This window comes from Cibotium barometz, chromosome 42 (genome assembly GCF_041138505.1).
Source record: "Cibotium barometz isolate CiBa-2024 chromosome 42, ASM4113850v1, whole genome shotgun sequence".
NCBI classification, from domain to species: domain Eukaryota; kingdom Viridiplantae; phylum Streptophyta; class Polypodiopsida; order Cyatheales; family Cibotiaceae; genus Cibotium; species Cibotium barometz.
Genome location: NC_141087.1, coordinates 2,800,300 through 2,816,617, shown reverse-complemented (window position 1 = coordinate 2,816,617; position 16,318 = coordinate 2,800,300). Strand labels below are relative to the sequence as shown.

At 43.2% G+C, this 16,318-nt stretch overlaps 1 protein-coding gene across 2 annotated transcripts; it reads right to left on the bottom strand.

The window, feature by feature from the left end:
* Positions 1-348: 348 nt before the first annotated feature.
* LOC147614061 (alpha-1,3-mannosyl-glycoprotein 2-beta-N-acetylglucosaminyltransferase-like) lies at positions 349-15,152 on the bottom strand. Of its 2 annotated transcripts, XR_015263055.1 has the most exons (10): positions 14,909-15,152; positions 14,751-14,820; positions 14,577-14,638; positions 14,364-14,453; positions 14,195-14,289; positions 3,379-3,441; positions 1,876-1,914; positions 1,602-1,772; positions 956-1,514; positions 349-839 (listed from the first exon to the last, which is right to left on the bottom strand). XR_015263055.1 is itself a non-coding variant. In XM_086780603.1 (9 exons), exons 1-9 carry the CDS (start codon positions 15,135-15,137, stop codon positions 1,404-1,406), a joined length of 930 nt encoding a protein of 309 aa, XP_086636729.1. In that variant the 5' UTR covers positions 15,138-15,152; the 3' UTR covers positions 795-1,403. The 2 variants fall into 2 exon arrangements, 1 of the variants encoding a protein (XP_086636729.1); XM_086780603.1 differs by having other exon boundaries at positions 795-1,514.
* Between the last annotated feature and the right edge of the window lie 1,166 nt (positions 15,153-16,318).

The window sequence follows — 16,318 nt, the reverse complement described above, 5'->3', positions numbered from 1 at the left end:
GTAATGATATGCGGCCCACTGAATTTAATGCACTCCTTCTGTTGAGATAGCTGTATCATGTAAAATGCTTGGAATACAACTAGATCACAGTTCTAGGTTGAAATTTGCAAATTGAGCTTATCATTCACCACCGTACAATGGAGTCTTCATTTGCGTAGCATTTTCTGGGTTCATATGTTTGATTGAATAGTATGTTTCCTTCACAAGCCCCATCATCTATTTTACAATTTGTTTGACCAGGGTAACTACACTAGTTCTAATGTTCTACACCGCTCTCTCAAGGCCAAAAGGTTGATCCTCTACAACCTAACACAAATTCAATAGATAAGGTCATGCTCAGCTCTACACATTACAAGGTCATTGATGTTGGTTATGGCACTGTAAAAACAAATCAGATGGAGCATTCGTGATGCTAATCTCTATGCTCAAAGTTGGATGTCAGTCTGCAAGCAACATTGTCAAGTCCCCCTGATAAAAAATAAAGGAAAACGTAGACTGCAGTTGGCATGATAATTGCACTACTAATGCTACGGCAACTGTTCCGAGCTGGCTTTGTCCATATGAAAGGGAACGTAAAGAGATTTTAAGACCACCTTCAGTTCAATGCTTTTTAAACCATTAACGTTGTGTTTATTGCCTGAGACAGTTCCAGTGTGGTCACCGCTTGCAATCCATAAGAGACGCACCGTGCAACGAATCACCTAGAGGTATTTCATTGCCTTCTTATACACACAGAATTGTGTAAAGAAGCAACCAGAGAAAAAATTCCAATTCTGTTCCCCAAATGACCTCACATCCTGCAGCTCTTTTCAATGGCTTGAAATTCATTTCTCGATTCACTGAGTAGCAGTAAACACAGTTCATCAGAAACACTGAGTGTCTTGAAATTCATTTCTCGATTCACTGAGCAGCAGTATACACAGTTCATCAGAAACACTTGCTCATATACACTTACAAGATCATATACTCAAAATACTCAAATGGCAGCTGTAGAAGAGAGGCCCCCGCTTTTTCTTTGGTATACAAGGCTTCCTAGAGCATCATGACATAATTCTTCCTATTCACCAAATTATGTAGGCATGATTAATGCACAGCTCCACCAACACAGTAGTCCTCAATATACACTAGAGGCTTGTGCTTTGAATTTGATCTATCATGAAGCTTTTCAACACTTTGTAACTGAAGGTGCGCTATCAGTTCATTCCCTAAACATGAAAAGGTACAAGATACGTGATCCCCTGATATAATTTGTAGCCCTCACTGGTCATCATTGCTCAATAGGTGAATTGACTAGGGTAAAACTTCACGAGCTACTTGTGGTGATCAAGGTTGGAATGGTATGCCACTTAGCCATCATAACATGAAAGCCTATGTTAAACCCAGAATCTTAGGCAGCGTCATAATCAATTTCTCATCAACTGCTGTATTGATGTGTGGCTGATGAGAAAAATGCGTCTGGACGTTTGCCACCTAAACATAACTACTCCTTTGTATGCAGTTCGTGGCACTCCATCCTGCAAATAGTTTGAAACCATGAATCGGAGGGAGATAGTATACTTCTATTGTTTAATAACAAGCCTGGTTAACAGACTTAAATTTACCTTCCACTCTTCGAAAATACCAAATTGCTTTGCAAGTCTCTCAAACGCACCCTGGTCAGCATATTCGATCCTAACGTCTCCATCAATATTGTAAGCCTTCTCAGCGACATCAGTACCAGAAATAGGAATCGCATTTGAAACCAGTTCGTAAAAACTATGATCATAGTTTTTCTGCATCACAAACCAACAGTTTTGGAGAGTTTTCTACGCTGCCCCAACATATGTCAAAGCCACTGAGATACCACTGAAACACACTTTTAGTGCAAGAACGAACCTCAAGCAGGTAGCTTAAATCCTTTGTACGCCATTTAACCTGTAAGCATTTTAAGACAACAGACCTTAAAAATGTTCACAACTTTCTTGCAAAAAGAAATGTTCACAACACAAGATAAATAGAAGTAATTTACTTGCAATGGTCTCTTATAAGGGTCAATAGAGCAAAGCCCTCGAGCTTATATGTCATATATGACATGTAGCGTTTGCAACCTAGGAGTAATGTTATTGTGCCCTTGACAGTAGAGGGCTTAGATCTAGAGTATGTGTACCTAACTTTGGAATGCTGTAACTATTTGGCCCTCCTAGCTCTATTTCACATGACGAAATCCATGCCCGGACACCAGACAGCTGGAAGAAAACATGGGGATAGGGTCCATAAGGTTTGATTAAGAAAAAGCACCATTCCTAACTAAAAAGATAGGAAAAAGTAAAAAGTCAAACAGGGTTGATCGCGAGCCAAGGACACCATCGGAAAGAGGACTTGGACTTGGATATGAACTTGGATTTGGATATTGGATCTGGTACTAGCCCGGTGGAGATACTTGTGGGTCATCCCTGTGGTGTGCTCGACATCAGAGATCCTTGACATCGACATCGACATCGACTTGGATATCCTACATCGGCATATCTGTTTGTTTTGTATTCATTGATTGTATTGATCCTGGCCAGCGTGCCCGTGGATTGTTCTTGAATAAATTCCTGAAAGGGAGACGGGGCTTGTTCCCCGCTCAATGTGGTGTACTATGCAAGATCCCTATTCCGTTCTCTCTCTCTCCTATCTCTCTCTCTCTATATCTCTATCTCTTGGACATGTGGTTGAGTCTATCACGGCACGCCCCGCTAGGCTTACAAATGCTTTGGCAAATCTTGAATACTGAAAGATCAGATAGGTTTTGTCCATGAGGGTCAGGGCAGGGGTGATTTTACACACCCATACCTTTGTGGTTTCCCTACCTCAAAGGCCAAACCAGTGTTTGGCAGCATGGAACTGTAACAGTATTCATATATTGGTGTGCAAGGGAGGATATAATGAAACAGTATAGGAGATCTCAGATGAGCACCTGGACACGCAAGATAAATGAAGATCACACCTGAAGAAATAGAGGAAATAAGGAAAAATTTCTGGCAGGTCATGGCCATGGCGTTATTCTAGAACCATTCATAGGCAGCCCTACCTCCTAAGCAGCATGTGATATTTTGAAAGGGGCAGGCTGGGTCCACAGGGCAGCACTAATGCAGCAGCTCTGCAAGGCTGCACAGAAGAGGTTGAAGAGACAAAAACCTTATCCAAGCATAGGGAGACCCAAAATGAACAGAGGATAGCTCTATATCAAAGAACGAAACTGGGGTCACAGATGGTTGTCCCGGACTTCTTGGAAGAAGGCCATACAAGAATTTCTTAAAACAGTTTTTGAGCCCTTATATCATGCTATTAAGTTTGGTTAGGAACCAGACAAGACTAGCAAAAAGTCCTCAAACATCACAGGATCAATGACCATACAGGAACGTTGTTGAGTTTGATTGGCTCCAGATATTGCCTGAAAAATTGTCCCAAACTTGAACCCTGCAGGCATAGGACCAAAAAACCATGAACCATTTAAATGATCAAACGTAATATAACCATTTATGGCATGAAACTTCTTGTTACAATAGAAGATAATGCGAGCTTTCTCTAAGATAATATAACCATTTATGGCATGAAACTTCTTGTTACAATAGAAGATAATGCGAGCTTTCTCTAAGATCAAATTCAGAAAAATCCATAGTTGACAAATATTGGGACATCACAAGGGACTGGGTCAGATATCACATATGGTTTTAAGAGGCCTGAATGTTGTGTGTGTGTGTGTGTGCGCGCGTGTGTGCGCACAAACAAATACAAAATCACAATTGAAAGCCGGAGATCCTCATCTGTAAGATAGCCGCAGCCAATTAGGGGCTCGGTGATGTCAAGAAACCGCAGTGGGATGAGAAGAAGATCTCATGATCCCACTCTCTCATGAAGATAGTGTGCTTTTCTTGCGCTGATCTGGATGGCCCCTGTATACAAGCCCAAGGGGCCATCTCCAAAATAGTATATGGGTGTCTTAAATCAAATGCCCTCAAATCATCTCTGTGCATCTGGCTTTTCAGATCTGCCAGGCAATCATGCTGGCGATAATCTCCCAAATGGTGTCAAACCTCCTCAAGGGTGGTGTGTAGTATGACGAAGGAATATCCTGTAGCAATTCTGAGCCAGTCCTCTATCAATCATAATGGCAATGTCATGGTCCCTACCCACAAAGAAAATCAGTCTCTCTCAATCATAATGGCAATCATAATGTCATGGTCCCTGGCCTCAGGCCCCATCTGTTATCCAGACTGAGCAAGCCAGACAATAGAGCTCCAAAATGTAAATTGTGCCTCTCCGCAATCTGCCTATAAGCCAAGCTATAGGGTTCCAGATCCTTTCAGCATCTTTGCAACCTCAAAGACAATGTTGTACAGTCTCAGAAGCTATCAACCATCTAGGGCAAGATGAGGCTGCACCAAAGGTAGCTCTCCACTTATTAACATGAAGTAAAAACAGCCAGAAGAATTGGGATATCTGGTTCCTCCTATAAGAGTGCCAAAGTCTCTTCTAAATAAATGGAGTAATCCCAAAGCTTTCTCAGTGTGGCCTGAGGGTAGAAATCCTCTGAATCTGTCCAAGTAGCAACAATTGGGCATTCCATACGGTGTATTTGAAGAAAGGAAAACACTTCAAAGAGTTGGCTGCATCAATCCACTCCCGCTCACCAGGATCCCAATGAAGAAATTTGATGGGGCATCGAGTCACAGATTCAGGGAGGGGGTCAAAAAAATCAATGCCTCCTTGAGCAATCCATACTCTCACGGGACGCACGATAGTGTCTCGAATAAACTCCTTAGTAACGCAGATCATCAATCTCCATCCTGTCAGGATAAAGTAGAATATACAATCTCCTCCCTGATCCTGGTCCGACATGGCAAGTACCTGTAGCCATACACCTATCCTAGAGAAAGCACCCAGCCATTTGGGGTGATACTCATCATGGAATGTGCCAGTAAGCCACTCATGAGGTCAATCTCCTCAATCCTCCTATGACTCCCTCTGAGATATTGAGTGAAGGCTTCTTTTCGATTCATAGGAAGACTTATAAGAATCTTCCAAGATCCAATAGTTGGTGCACATCTCTCCTAGCCTGGCCACTGCGTGTAACCACAAGCACCCATGGGATGACCAAGGTCATCTCTAATAAGATCATTCCACATGATGGGCGGTTTCTCTGCCTCTTCCTCTGAACTCGGAAGCATCTGCCTCAAGAAAGGTCTCATCTTGCACCAAGCTCTAGTAACAGCTAATAGAAGCGAGAAAGAGGGTGCTTTGTAGACTACCTCTGTGAAAATAAAGCGTGCACTGGGCATCCAATCTCTACCAAATTTATTTTCCTCACTTGGGTCTGCTCCTTAAGGAGGAACAATCACATGTGTAAACAACTCCTAGTATCCAGTAAAAGGAGTTGGTAAGGTTGTTCTCATTGCTGCAAACTCTCTCAGAAGACTTGTTTGTGCCATCATAAAAAATAACGGTCAGATTTGTAGATGACAGGTGTACAGTTCATGACCCGAGTGATGGAGACATTATCGTGGTATCTAGTACTATAAGCCATGAAAGACTTTAGATTCAGCTCTAGCTTTAGCTCTTCTCTCCATCAAAGCTTGAATTTTTGGATCTACTTCGAGCTCTTTGTACCTTTGAATCTTCTCAAAGTTTGAAAAAGACAATGTCAAAAAACATCGAGAACATCTAGATTGTTGATAAATACTTCTCTCTCCTTCTCTTGACATGGTGAATGTAATTTGTGGGTTGGCTAGAAATTCTGTTACCTCGGGAAAGTTCTCACAAGAGAAGACAGCTCTGATACCATGTAACACAGGGGCACGTGAAAGTGACAAAATTGATGAACTACTTGTAACAAACCCATTTAATCAACAATCACAAATAATGAAAGAAAATAAGATTCAGAGAAAAGAGAAGCAAGACCTCACTGAGAGGGGAATAGGCCCCTTCCCCTTTGCAAGCTTGACAAGTTGGACATGTATGAGAGATTGGCACATAATGTTCAGTCTTTACTACCACATGTGCTATGAGTGACGCGGAGCTATGACATGCCCACTTTGGACACTTGAATTTTGGTAGTTTGTTGTGTCTTAAAAGGCAAGAGATGGTGTCAAAGTTGCCAAAGCTTGAGACCTCGTCAAACATATGTGGAGTGTATTTTGGGCAAGATGCAATGGACATCATTCTCGAAAGATGGATCAATTAGGGCTGTCTAGAAATTACAGCTTATACATAGTGATGTATGTGGTCCCATGAGGACACCATCGATCGGGGATATCTCTACTTTGTGACTTTTATTGATGACTACTCTAGGCACACCTGGGTGTATCCATTGAAGGCAAAGTCAGAGGTTTTTACATGTTTTAGACACTTTGTTTCTATGGTCAGTAAGTAAATTTGACACCCTTCGTACAGATCACGGGAGGGAGTATATGTCAAAGGAGTTTCATGTATATATGGCTGAAAGAGGCATAAAATGTCAATGCATAGTGCCTCTCAACAAAATGGTGTGGCTAAGAGGAAGAAAATATCTCTCATGAAGATGGCACATTGCATGGTTAAAGGCCAGGATTTGCCTCATGTTTTTTGATTGGAAGCAATTATGTGTGCCACTTATGTGCTAAACACATGCCCTACCAAGGCCTTGAATAAATTTCCCCTTATGAAGCTTGGAATAGCAAGAAGCCCTCTGTGGCTCATATGCATTTTGCGGGATATAGCTCGGAAGGCAAAGGGTATAGACTTTACCATCCGCCCACAAAGCGGATTTTGGTGAGTAGAGATGTTGTCTTTATTGAGAACTTAGTTCAAACTTCAGCCCATGATTTTATGTACAAAACAGCAAAATATATGCTCACAGGACATCTTTGTACAGTTCCGGGCAGCCATATATGGAGCAACCAAATGCTCAAAAAGGGACTGCAGGAAAGCTCGTACTGGCTGAAAATCACCTTGAATTTCACTCCACAAATTAGCCTATTGATGAGGCAATTATGGATGATGCAGTGGATGACACCATACGGTGTACACGAGTATCCCAAAGAGACTCGTGGAGACATTGTGAAACAACAAATTAGCTACTTCTTCATCTAGCAGGACACGTGCAGGTTTTCATTATGTATCTTATTCTTCTGTGAATCATGCTCTCATTGCTAGTATATGCAATGAAAAAGAACTTGTTTCCTTTGACCCAGTGTTTCATGCTCACACAAAGCACATTGAGGTGCATTATCCTTATATCAGTGAGAGGCTCATTGCAGGACAGATTAGCCTGGCTCATGCCTCTACACACAACAATGTGGCCGATATGTTCACGACGGCTCTCTTATAAGAGAAGTTCGAAGCTTTTTGGAAAGTTTTGGGCTTATTGCCATTTGGGGATTGATCGGCCACATGATCCTTGTACATATTCACATCATCACTAAAGTTGGGATTTGTAGCACTTACATGGTAGTGAGGTGTGGATGTAGGCTAATAATGGATTGGGATACTTTTTCCCTCTTTAGGAAGGTTTTTCCCCGGAGCATATGTACACACTATTATGAGTGTGTAAGTGAACTTATCATGTCACTTCACTTTACTTCACTCATTCTCATCAATCTATTTTGAGTTTTGTGCTTCCATCTTTCTCTCCTTGCTTGCTACATCTATGTGTGTGTTGCTACATTGATCTCCACTCCAACAGTTGCCCAAGCCCTCTGAAGCTTGAAACCACTGGACAATGGTCAGGCCAAACTTAGAAGTGCCAGCCTCCTCTGTCAAGAACCCAACCATCGACATAGAAGTACTCTAGGTAGGAATAAATACATCTTGTGTCTCTCCTTCTATTGGACCAAGTGTAAAGGAGGGAGGAGGGCTTCCTGTGTATGTCATCCTCAATCCAGCAGTCCCTTCCATGGATAGAGAGGATGAGCATCTCCCAAGAAGCTCTCTTCAAAGTGTACCACACCCTCATGTCCACCTGTTTTATTTGTTGGTTGCTCAACCATATTAAAGCCTCCCCCAAAGATCTAAAGATAAGCATTAAGGAAGCCATTTTGTGAGGCGCTTCCAGAATGAGATCCTCTCTCCTCTATTGTTAGGGGCATATAATGTTGTCATGCAAAATGATAATCCATAGCGGGCATGATGACACCATGGCCAATAATGCAAGGCAAAATGGACTGCAAAACAGAAATACATACTCCACCCTTAGAGCCTGCAACCCTGACTAGATAAAACCTTGCCAAATTGACTGAATTGGCTATCATCTAATTTGTGCTCCTGAATGAGCAATATGTCCGGTGGGCCATTTGTGGATGAAGGGTAGAGTTGGTCCCTCACAACATGTCACCGGCCGCGAGGAAAACACCACCTAATCTCTGTATATATCATGAGACGATCCTCAAAAGGGAAGCATTAGGAAAGTCCTCTGGAGAGAAGATCTGTGCAGGGGCGTGGGTGGCAAACACCCTCTCTTCTAGGGGAAGAGGAAATGTGCTGACAACTATATCTCATCTCTGAGGAATTTGCATAGAAAGATGCATAAAAGATTTTTTTTATTTCAAAGTGTTGCTTTCATTAAAATTGATTTTATGCATAGAAAGATGCATAAAAGATTTATTTTTATTTCAAAAGTGTTATTATCATTAAAATTGAATTTATGCATAGAAAGATGCATAAAAGATTTATTTATATTTCAAAAGTGTTGCTCTCATTAAAATAGAATTTATGCATAGAAAGATGCATAAAAGATTTATTTTTATTTCAAAAGTGTTATTCTCATTAAAATTGAATTTATGCATAGAAAGATGCATAAGAGAGGCATAGGGGTTGGGATGTTTCACAGGGGGGACCAGGGTAGAAGGGGGCATTCTAGGGCGTCTGCCGTCCTTAACCACCACCCAACACGTTCTAACTAGGCTGCTGGGATGGAGCAGCCAAGACAAGGGGGAGAAGATGAAGGCACCTACTGGTGGGTTATGTCCCCTCCATCTCCAAGTGTGCCTCCTTCTAGGGAAATCCCTAGCTAGGTGACCCTTCTGGTGACAAAAGTGGCACTGATCGGGTTTCCGGAAATCTCCATCCGCTGTCTTAAGTCCGACCCATCTGGCCTCTAAAGCATGATGTGGTCATCTGAAATGGATGGATCAGGGACAAGGACACGGACTCTGGGCACCTTGATAGCATTGGCTGTGACCGCCTGCTGAGTCTTGGGAGGGCAGGAACCTCCAACACCTAGCCTAAAACAGCTCCTATGGAGTTCAACAACTTACAATAGGCCTGTATGAGGCCTGGGAATCTGAGTGAGATAAGGGTAAGTCACTGGTCCTCTGCCACTGGTGGATCAAACTCTGGATGATATTTAAAGAAGAAGATTTTCTTTCAGCTGAAGGGAGAGGGCTGCAGGCAAGTGCCTGGGACGTGGCTTCTGAAGAGTCGAAATCTACGTGGAAGAAGCCATGACCAAGCAGGCGGGTAACCTGGAAGTGCCCAGTTAGCTCTGTGGGGAGAGCTGCCAGTAGCCAGTCCCGCATTCGAGAGCGGCAGAGTGAGTACTTGTCTTGGGAAAATATAATAGTTCACCTGCCAATCAAGACGGAAGGCCAACTTGAACAGAAAAAGAATTTTCCATACATTGAAGAAAGCAGCAGGACAGGCGGGAGAGAGAACAGTGGGCAGAGGAGCAAGGGCGGAGTAGATGGCTGGACACAGGCAGTAGGCAGGCGCAGCAGAGAGAGAGGACGGGGGGGAGGGCTGGAACGGTGCAGCAGAGAGAGGACGGGGGGGAGGGCTGGAACGGTGCAGCAGAGAGAGGACGGATGGGGGGCGAAGCTGGAGAGGGGGAGTGAGCGGGAGGTAAGCCGATGAAAGGCGTGCAAGAGGGTGGCGAGAACAGAAGTGGGTGAAGGGCGCACACAGAGGAAAGCACAGTTCAGCAGTACAGGGACCGGGACCTCAAATTTATTGCTGCTCTCATCGTTGTTATAGCCGTGGTGCCAATCACCTGTGGACATCTAGCCGTCTCCATATCACAATGAGAGTGCCCTGCGGTCGACGTTCTTCTAGTAGTACTCTCGTCAAGCCACTATGTACCTGTAGAAACATGGGGTGTGTTTGTGTGACGAAAGCTCAAGAGAGTGTGGATAAGGTGCTCATGGTGGGTGGAAATGAGAGAAAGCCATATCTAGTGAGTCGAGAGCATACTAATGATTGGGATTAAGCAAAGTACAATGACTAACGGTCGGATCACGACTTTTAGATGCCAACAAAAGTATATTTCATTGATCCTTTATAGGCCAAAAGGTTACAAAGCATGTGAGCCACATAAGCCCACCAAGTCTAGCCACATCTTGTGGATGAGCTCCAATGTAGCCTTTAGAAGCCTTTCACACACACACACAGAGGTTAAGGCTTTGCTCCCAACAAACCCCCCTCAAGGGCTATCTCTCTTGCTGTTGCAAGGATAAATCAGGACCTGTAGTCCTGTTTCAGATGCCTACAATGGTGCACCTTGGGTACTGGAAGAAGACCAACCACAAACCAGAAACCACATGGCCCACATCATATGGTGGCCAGAAGTGAATACAAGAAAAATGAACAAATATCTTGGACTTAGAAAGCCCAATCATCACAATAGTTAGCTTCCTCCTTGGGATGCTCTTTCTCTTCAATGACATAGGCACTGTACTTCATGTTTCTCTAAGTGGTTAATGAACTGATTTCGTGTGACTGCGTACTATGACGTGTCCAATTCACGGGCAGGGGATGCCCACCTGTGAACTGTGACTTCTGATTGAGTTTGTGGCATGTGGACAGGTGATAAGTATCATTTCTAACCTTATTTATATTTGCAAAGGTTTTATAACCTTAGGAGTTCACACTCACTTTAAATATTGGGCTGCCCCCTAACCAGTGCCCAGGGCCTAGTTCCATAACTATTGTCCAGCCAGCCTGGTGGGCACCCTCACCTCCTTTCTCATCCACGTGAGGCCATTTAATGGCTTGGGCAATGCCCACCCTATCCTTAAGGGCACTGCCACATAGCAGGAGGGGATTGGATCCCTCCCACCTCCTCTACACCAACTTTACTCCACGACTCTCTCTCTCTCTCTCTCTCTCTCTCTCACAATTTTATCACACATTTTGAGGGCTGGCGCATATCCCCCTTGCTCTCTATCTGAAAATCGATTAGCTTCAGTGTGGCCACCTACTGTACCTGCTGTGTACTTGTTGTAGACACCTATTGAACCTACTATACCTTCTGTACCTGTTTGTACTTGCTCTGTACATGCTGTAGACACCTACTGAGCCTACTGTACCTTTTGTACCTGCTAAACCTGCTGTGTACTTGTTGTGGGCACCTGTTGTACCTGCTATAGCTGCCTTCTGTACCTGCTGTGGGCACCTACTGTACCAACTATGTACCTGTTGTACCGCCTGATGTACCTGCTGTCACCTGTGTACTTCCTGTGGGCACCTACTGTACCTGATGTAGCTACCTTATGTAGCTGTTGTACTTGCTGTGTACTTCTTGTGGGCACCTTCTGTACATATTGTACCCGTTGTACCTGACTACCAACAATTACAAGCTGAAAACCCTACTGTACCTACAAGTACATACTGAATACCATCCTACATCTACAATACCAGGTGTATGTGCTGTGAACCGGTACCAAGTGTACATGTTTGAGTACCTACTATTGACACCGCGTACCAATACATGTTTGTGTACTCGTACCAAGGAGGCTTGAACCATAGGTGTGAGTCAAGCTCTAGTATATTCAGAACATGTGCTCGAATGAGTTGCGGGCAAGGAGGCTTATAGCTTTTTGGATGGATACTCAGGCTATAATCAAATTTCGATCGCACCTAAGGACCAAGCCAAAACCGCCTTTGTCATTGAGCATGGTGTATAAGCTTATAGAGTTATGCCATTGGGTCTAACCAACGCACCAGCCACGTTCCAAAGATTTATGAATATTGCTTTTAAGGACTTCTTAAGAAAGTCTCTAGAAACTTTCTTGGATGATTTGTGCAGTCATTCTTCTTGGAAAGAGCACCTAGCGTGCCTAAGAAGGGTGTTTGAAAGGCAAGAACACAATTTGTGTGTGGTCTCGGAACGACAATTTCGTGTTCATTTCCCTCCAAGTGTATGAGACTAGTGGCCAAGCTATTTAGACTCATTCGATGAGTATGGCATTGACAAACTACTCCGACACACTTCGGTTTGGGTAACTTGTCTTCATACTTGCATTGCATTGGATTATCTGGCTAGCAAGCCCTTGGAGCTTTGTACAGATTTAAATATTCCAATAATATACTTCAATATCGAAAGGGGGGGGGGGGGGGGTCGCCACTCGTGGCCCCAGTGATGGTGTTCTATGCAGTGCTAGTCTCTTTTGCAGATTACCTTGTGCGATGATGTATCATTCATACCTAACCGGTAGTTACAAGCAATAATGGCATAAGCCCTTCCTTCTCTAGTAGGATCTTGGGTTGCTTGGGGTGCTATTGTTCCTCTAGAAGTTGTAGCTCCCACATTAGTAGTAGATGTTGAGCTGTTAGTATTTTCAACCAAACCCCAAAGATTTTCTTTCATCAAATGAAATTTGACTTTCATTTGCCATGTGTGAAATCCTTGACCATTGAACTTTTCTATGGACATGTGAGAACTCATGATGAATGTTTGTGGCTGACCAGAACCCCAGAGCCAAGAGGAATCAGAAGGTCTTGCCCAGAATGAGAAGCAGTTTTCCACCAAATTTGATGGCACGGGCTGCAGCAACAATGGCACGCATTGCAGATCTTCTTCCACAAATTTCTCCGAGCTGCGGCTGTGCCTTGATGTCAGGAAGATGCCCCTAAGAGGGTTTAGCCAGTGTTGCTTGTACTAGGAGAACCAAGCCCTCCTTTGACTGCCTATTTTGGAAGAAGAGGATAAGGTTGAGATAGAAGAAGATTAGGAGCTGATTATCATTAATGCCTTGCTAAAAATTACTAATTGGGAGTGATGCAATGATGTCCAGCTCTGATACCATGTAGAAACATGGTGTGTGTGTGTGAGGAGTGCTCAAGAGAGTGTGGATAAGGTGCTCATGGTGGGTGGAAATGAGAGAGAGCCTTATCTAGTGAGTAGAGAGCATACTAATGATTGGGATTAAGTGAAGTACAATGACTAACAGTGGGAAGGTGCTCATGGTGGGATGAGAGAAAGCCATATCTAGTGAGTAGAGAGCATACTAATGATTGGCATTAAGCGAAGTACAATGACTAACAGTGGGATCACCACTTTTAGAGGCCAACAAAAGTATATTTCATTGATAGAGACCATGTGTCTTTATAGGCCAAAAGGTTACAAAGCATGTGAGCCACATAAGCCCACCAAGCCTAGCCACATCTTGTGGATGAGAACCATTGCCAATTGCACACACAAACTCCAAATACAATGTAGCCTTTAGAAGCCTTTCGGGCACACACATAAACTCCAAATACAATGTAGCCTTTAGAAGCCTTTCACACACACATAAGAAAGACCTTTAGAAGCCTTTCCCACACATATACATAAAGATAAGGCCTTGCTCCCAACAGTACCTATACTCTATAATCCATCTTCGATCCTCATACTCCATGACTTAGAAGATAGAGCCAGATCCTTCAATGGAACCTCCCTTGAATGTCATAGTATGCCGATGATCACAGATAGCTCAATCCTCCAATTCTATCCTGTGCATGTCATACATTAGGCATGTACATAGCACACTGTTCTCCAGCGTCACGTCTACCTCTCTTCTTGCCTTAATGTAGCACATCTATGATGAGACTCTTGCCCCATTGAGTGCATGGGACACATGAAGTGGTTTATGGAATATGTTACTAGTTGGAGTGCATCGAGAGAGAGCCAATGTGAAGCCATCCACCTCATGACACTAGCATACAAACAATCTTCTTATTGGCTCCATTGACCAGAGAAGTGAAGCCTATTTGTTTTGGGGGAGGGAGAACGGGAGAAGAGGACCCCGCAGGGGGGGGGGGGGGGGGGGGGGGCTTCAAAAACTTGTCTTGGAAGTAATAATATCATTGCAAGAATATCATTTTTCTTGGCTGCCTACTAAATTGCATTCAATTTGATTTTGCCATTATTTTTAAAGGGCTCGCAATAAATGCTAACAAGAAGCTAAATTGGAAGGAGAGAGTTCAGGGTTAGCCTGCATACATGCTCTCCAAAGTTGTAAGTCCTGCAGACTTCTGGACGAATAAATTGGCGACCTTTCCGTGTTTCATTCAGCCTTAGCCAATCATCCCAGTAAGTGTGATAGAGTTAAGAATAGAACTCTTGAAAAAAAAATCCCAGTTTACGAAAACATCAAATAGATATGGATATGCTCTGGGCCACTTGGGTGACAGTTCATGCCACAAATCTCTTGTTAGCATCCAGCCCAAGCCAGGAAAGAAATCAGAACGGTAAAGAGCTTCTGCACAAATTCATCAAAATAAAGGTAAGATTGTGCTCAAGCTTTTGCTACGTTAATTTTTTTAATGCATTTGTTTTAAATGCTTTCAAGCTTCATAAGCTAGTTATCCAGTGTTGTTATTACCAGGATCCTGCACAAATTGCTTCTGCCCGTTATCATTCCAAGATGAGACAGCTATGAGTGACCTTGAATCAGAAAGGAAGGTAAAGCTTGATACATCAAAATAATCATAACACGAGGTGAGAAGATATTAGTTGCAACAATATGATCATTCCTTAGCAAAAGTAATTGTTAGACCTGTCATTTTGTAGAAGCTTTCCGGTTGCCTCAAAGTACTCAAAGAAGTCAGGAGCTATCTCCATGTCATCTGTTCAATCAAGCATTTGTGAGATCGTAAAAGAACTAAATCAACCAATAATGTCCTTTAATGAAGTGTTTTTGGGAGAAGTAAACACCTTCCAAAATAATAACACGATTAAACTCCCACTCGTCGAAAAGGCGACTTAATGCCCACTTGTAATGGCCTGCCAGGCAACCACAGAAAGCAAGAATGACGACAAACAAAGACCCGTCAATATAGACTACTAATAAGCATTTCAATTTAATTCGGGCATATGATGATGATAGACTAGAAATAGTAGTAAGTTGATAATATATAGGCACTAAATGGTGATGAGGATGCATTGCAGTAGGAATGTACTGATGAATGATATGTCACGCTTTGCGTTGCAGCCGGATTGTAATGATAATGCTACATTATGCTCCCCTTCTCCCATTCTTGAGAAGGGAAAGGATTTCTCCCTGGAATGGATAAAAATGGTGGACCTCTCCTAGAAGAATTTCCCCTCCCTCACTTATGCAAGACGTATTCCCCTGTGAAAGGCGGTCCTTCTTCATCGACCACGGGATCTGGTTGCAGCTTTCAGTCCTTGTCTTCATGAGGATTGTCTCATGGAACATACAAGGGCTTCGTGGTGTTTTTCTGCATCGTTGGAAACAACTTATCAAGAACCAGCTTCACTCTGCAGTCATGGAAGGTTCTATTGACATTTTGCTCTTACAGGAGCATAAACTTGATGCTAGCCAATGTGGTAGACCTGGCAAGTTAATATCTAGTCACACCTTTTACTCCGGAGCTGCAGGAACCAAAGGTGGTGTATGTATTTCAGTGTCAGCCCCTATCTTGCCTTGCATCATTGGCCATGGTGTCATTCTGCCTGCTAGAGCGCAGTGGATTATCATTATGTAGGATGACAGACACATTGGTATTTTGAACATGTATGCACCTGATCATAGAGGGGAGAGGATTTCCTTTTGGAAGGCCTGCTTCCTCATGCTGATCATTGGATCATTGGGGGTGATTTTAATATGGTTGAGCAACCTGCAGACAAAAGAGGACAAGTGGGTATCGTGCAGAGGATGATATTCAAAGGAAGCCATCCTCTCTCCTCTTTTCTTGGTCTAATAGGAAGAGGGATGCAGGTAGCATATATGCATGCTTAGATCGCTTCTATGTTGATGATTGGGTTCTTGATAGGGGAGGACATACAATCATAGCACCTGGCACCTCCAAATCTGATCATTGCACAGTGGTTTTTATGTATGAGAGATCCGGGATCCCATAATTCTACTTCTCGTGTGCGTATTCATGCATTTCTACTCAGATGCAGAGCTTTGTAAATCCTTCGCCAAGTCCGATGCTTTTAAAGGCCTAGAGCCTTATTTTACGACTCATACACACTGAAACAGCGACACATGGCACATGTGCGAACATCACTGCTTACTACATTCACACACATAATATCTAGCCTTAAGAGGCTGTTCGAACACACATACATGTTAACACTCGTAGGAAGTGTTCACAC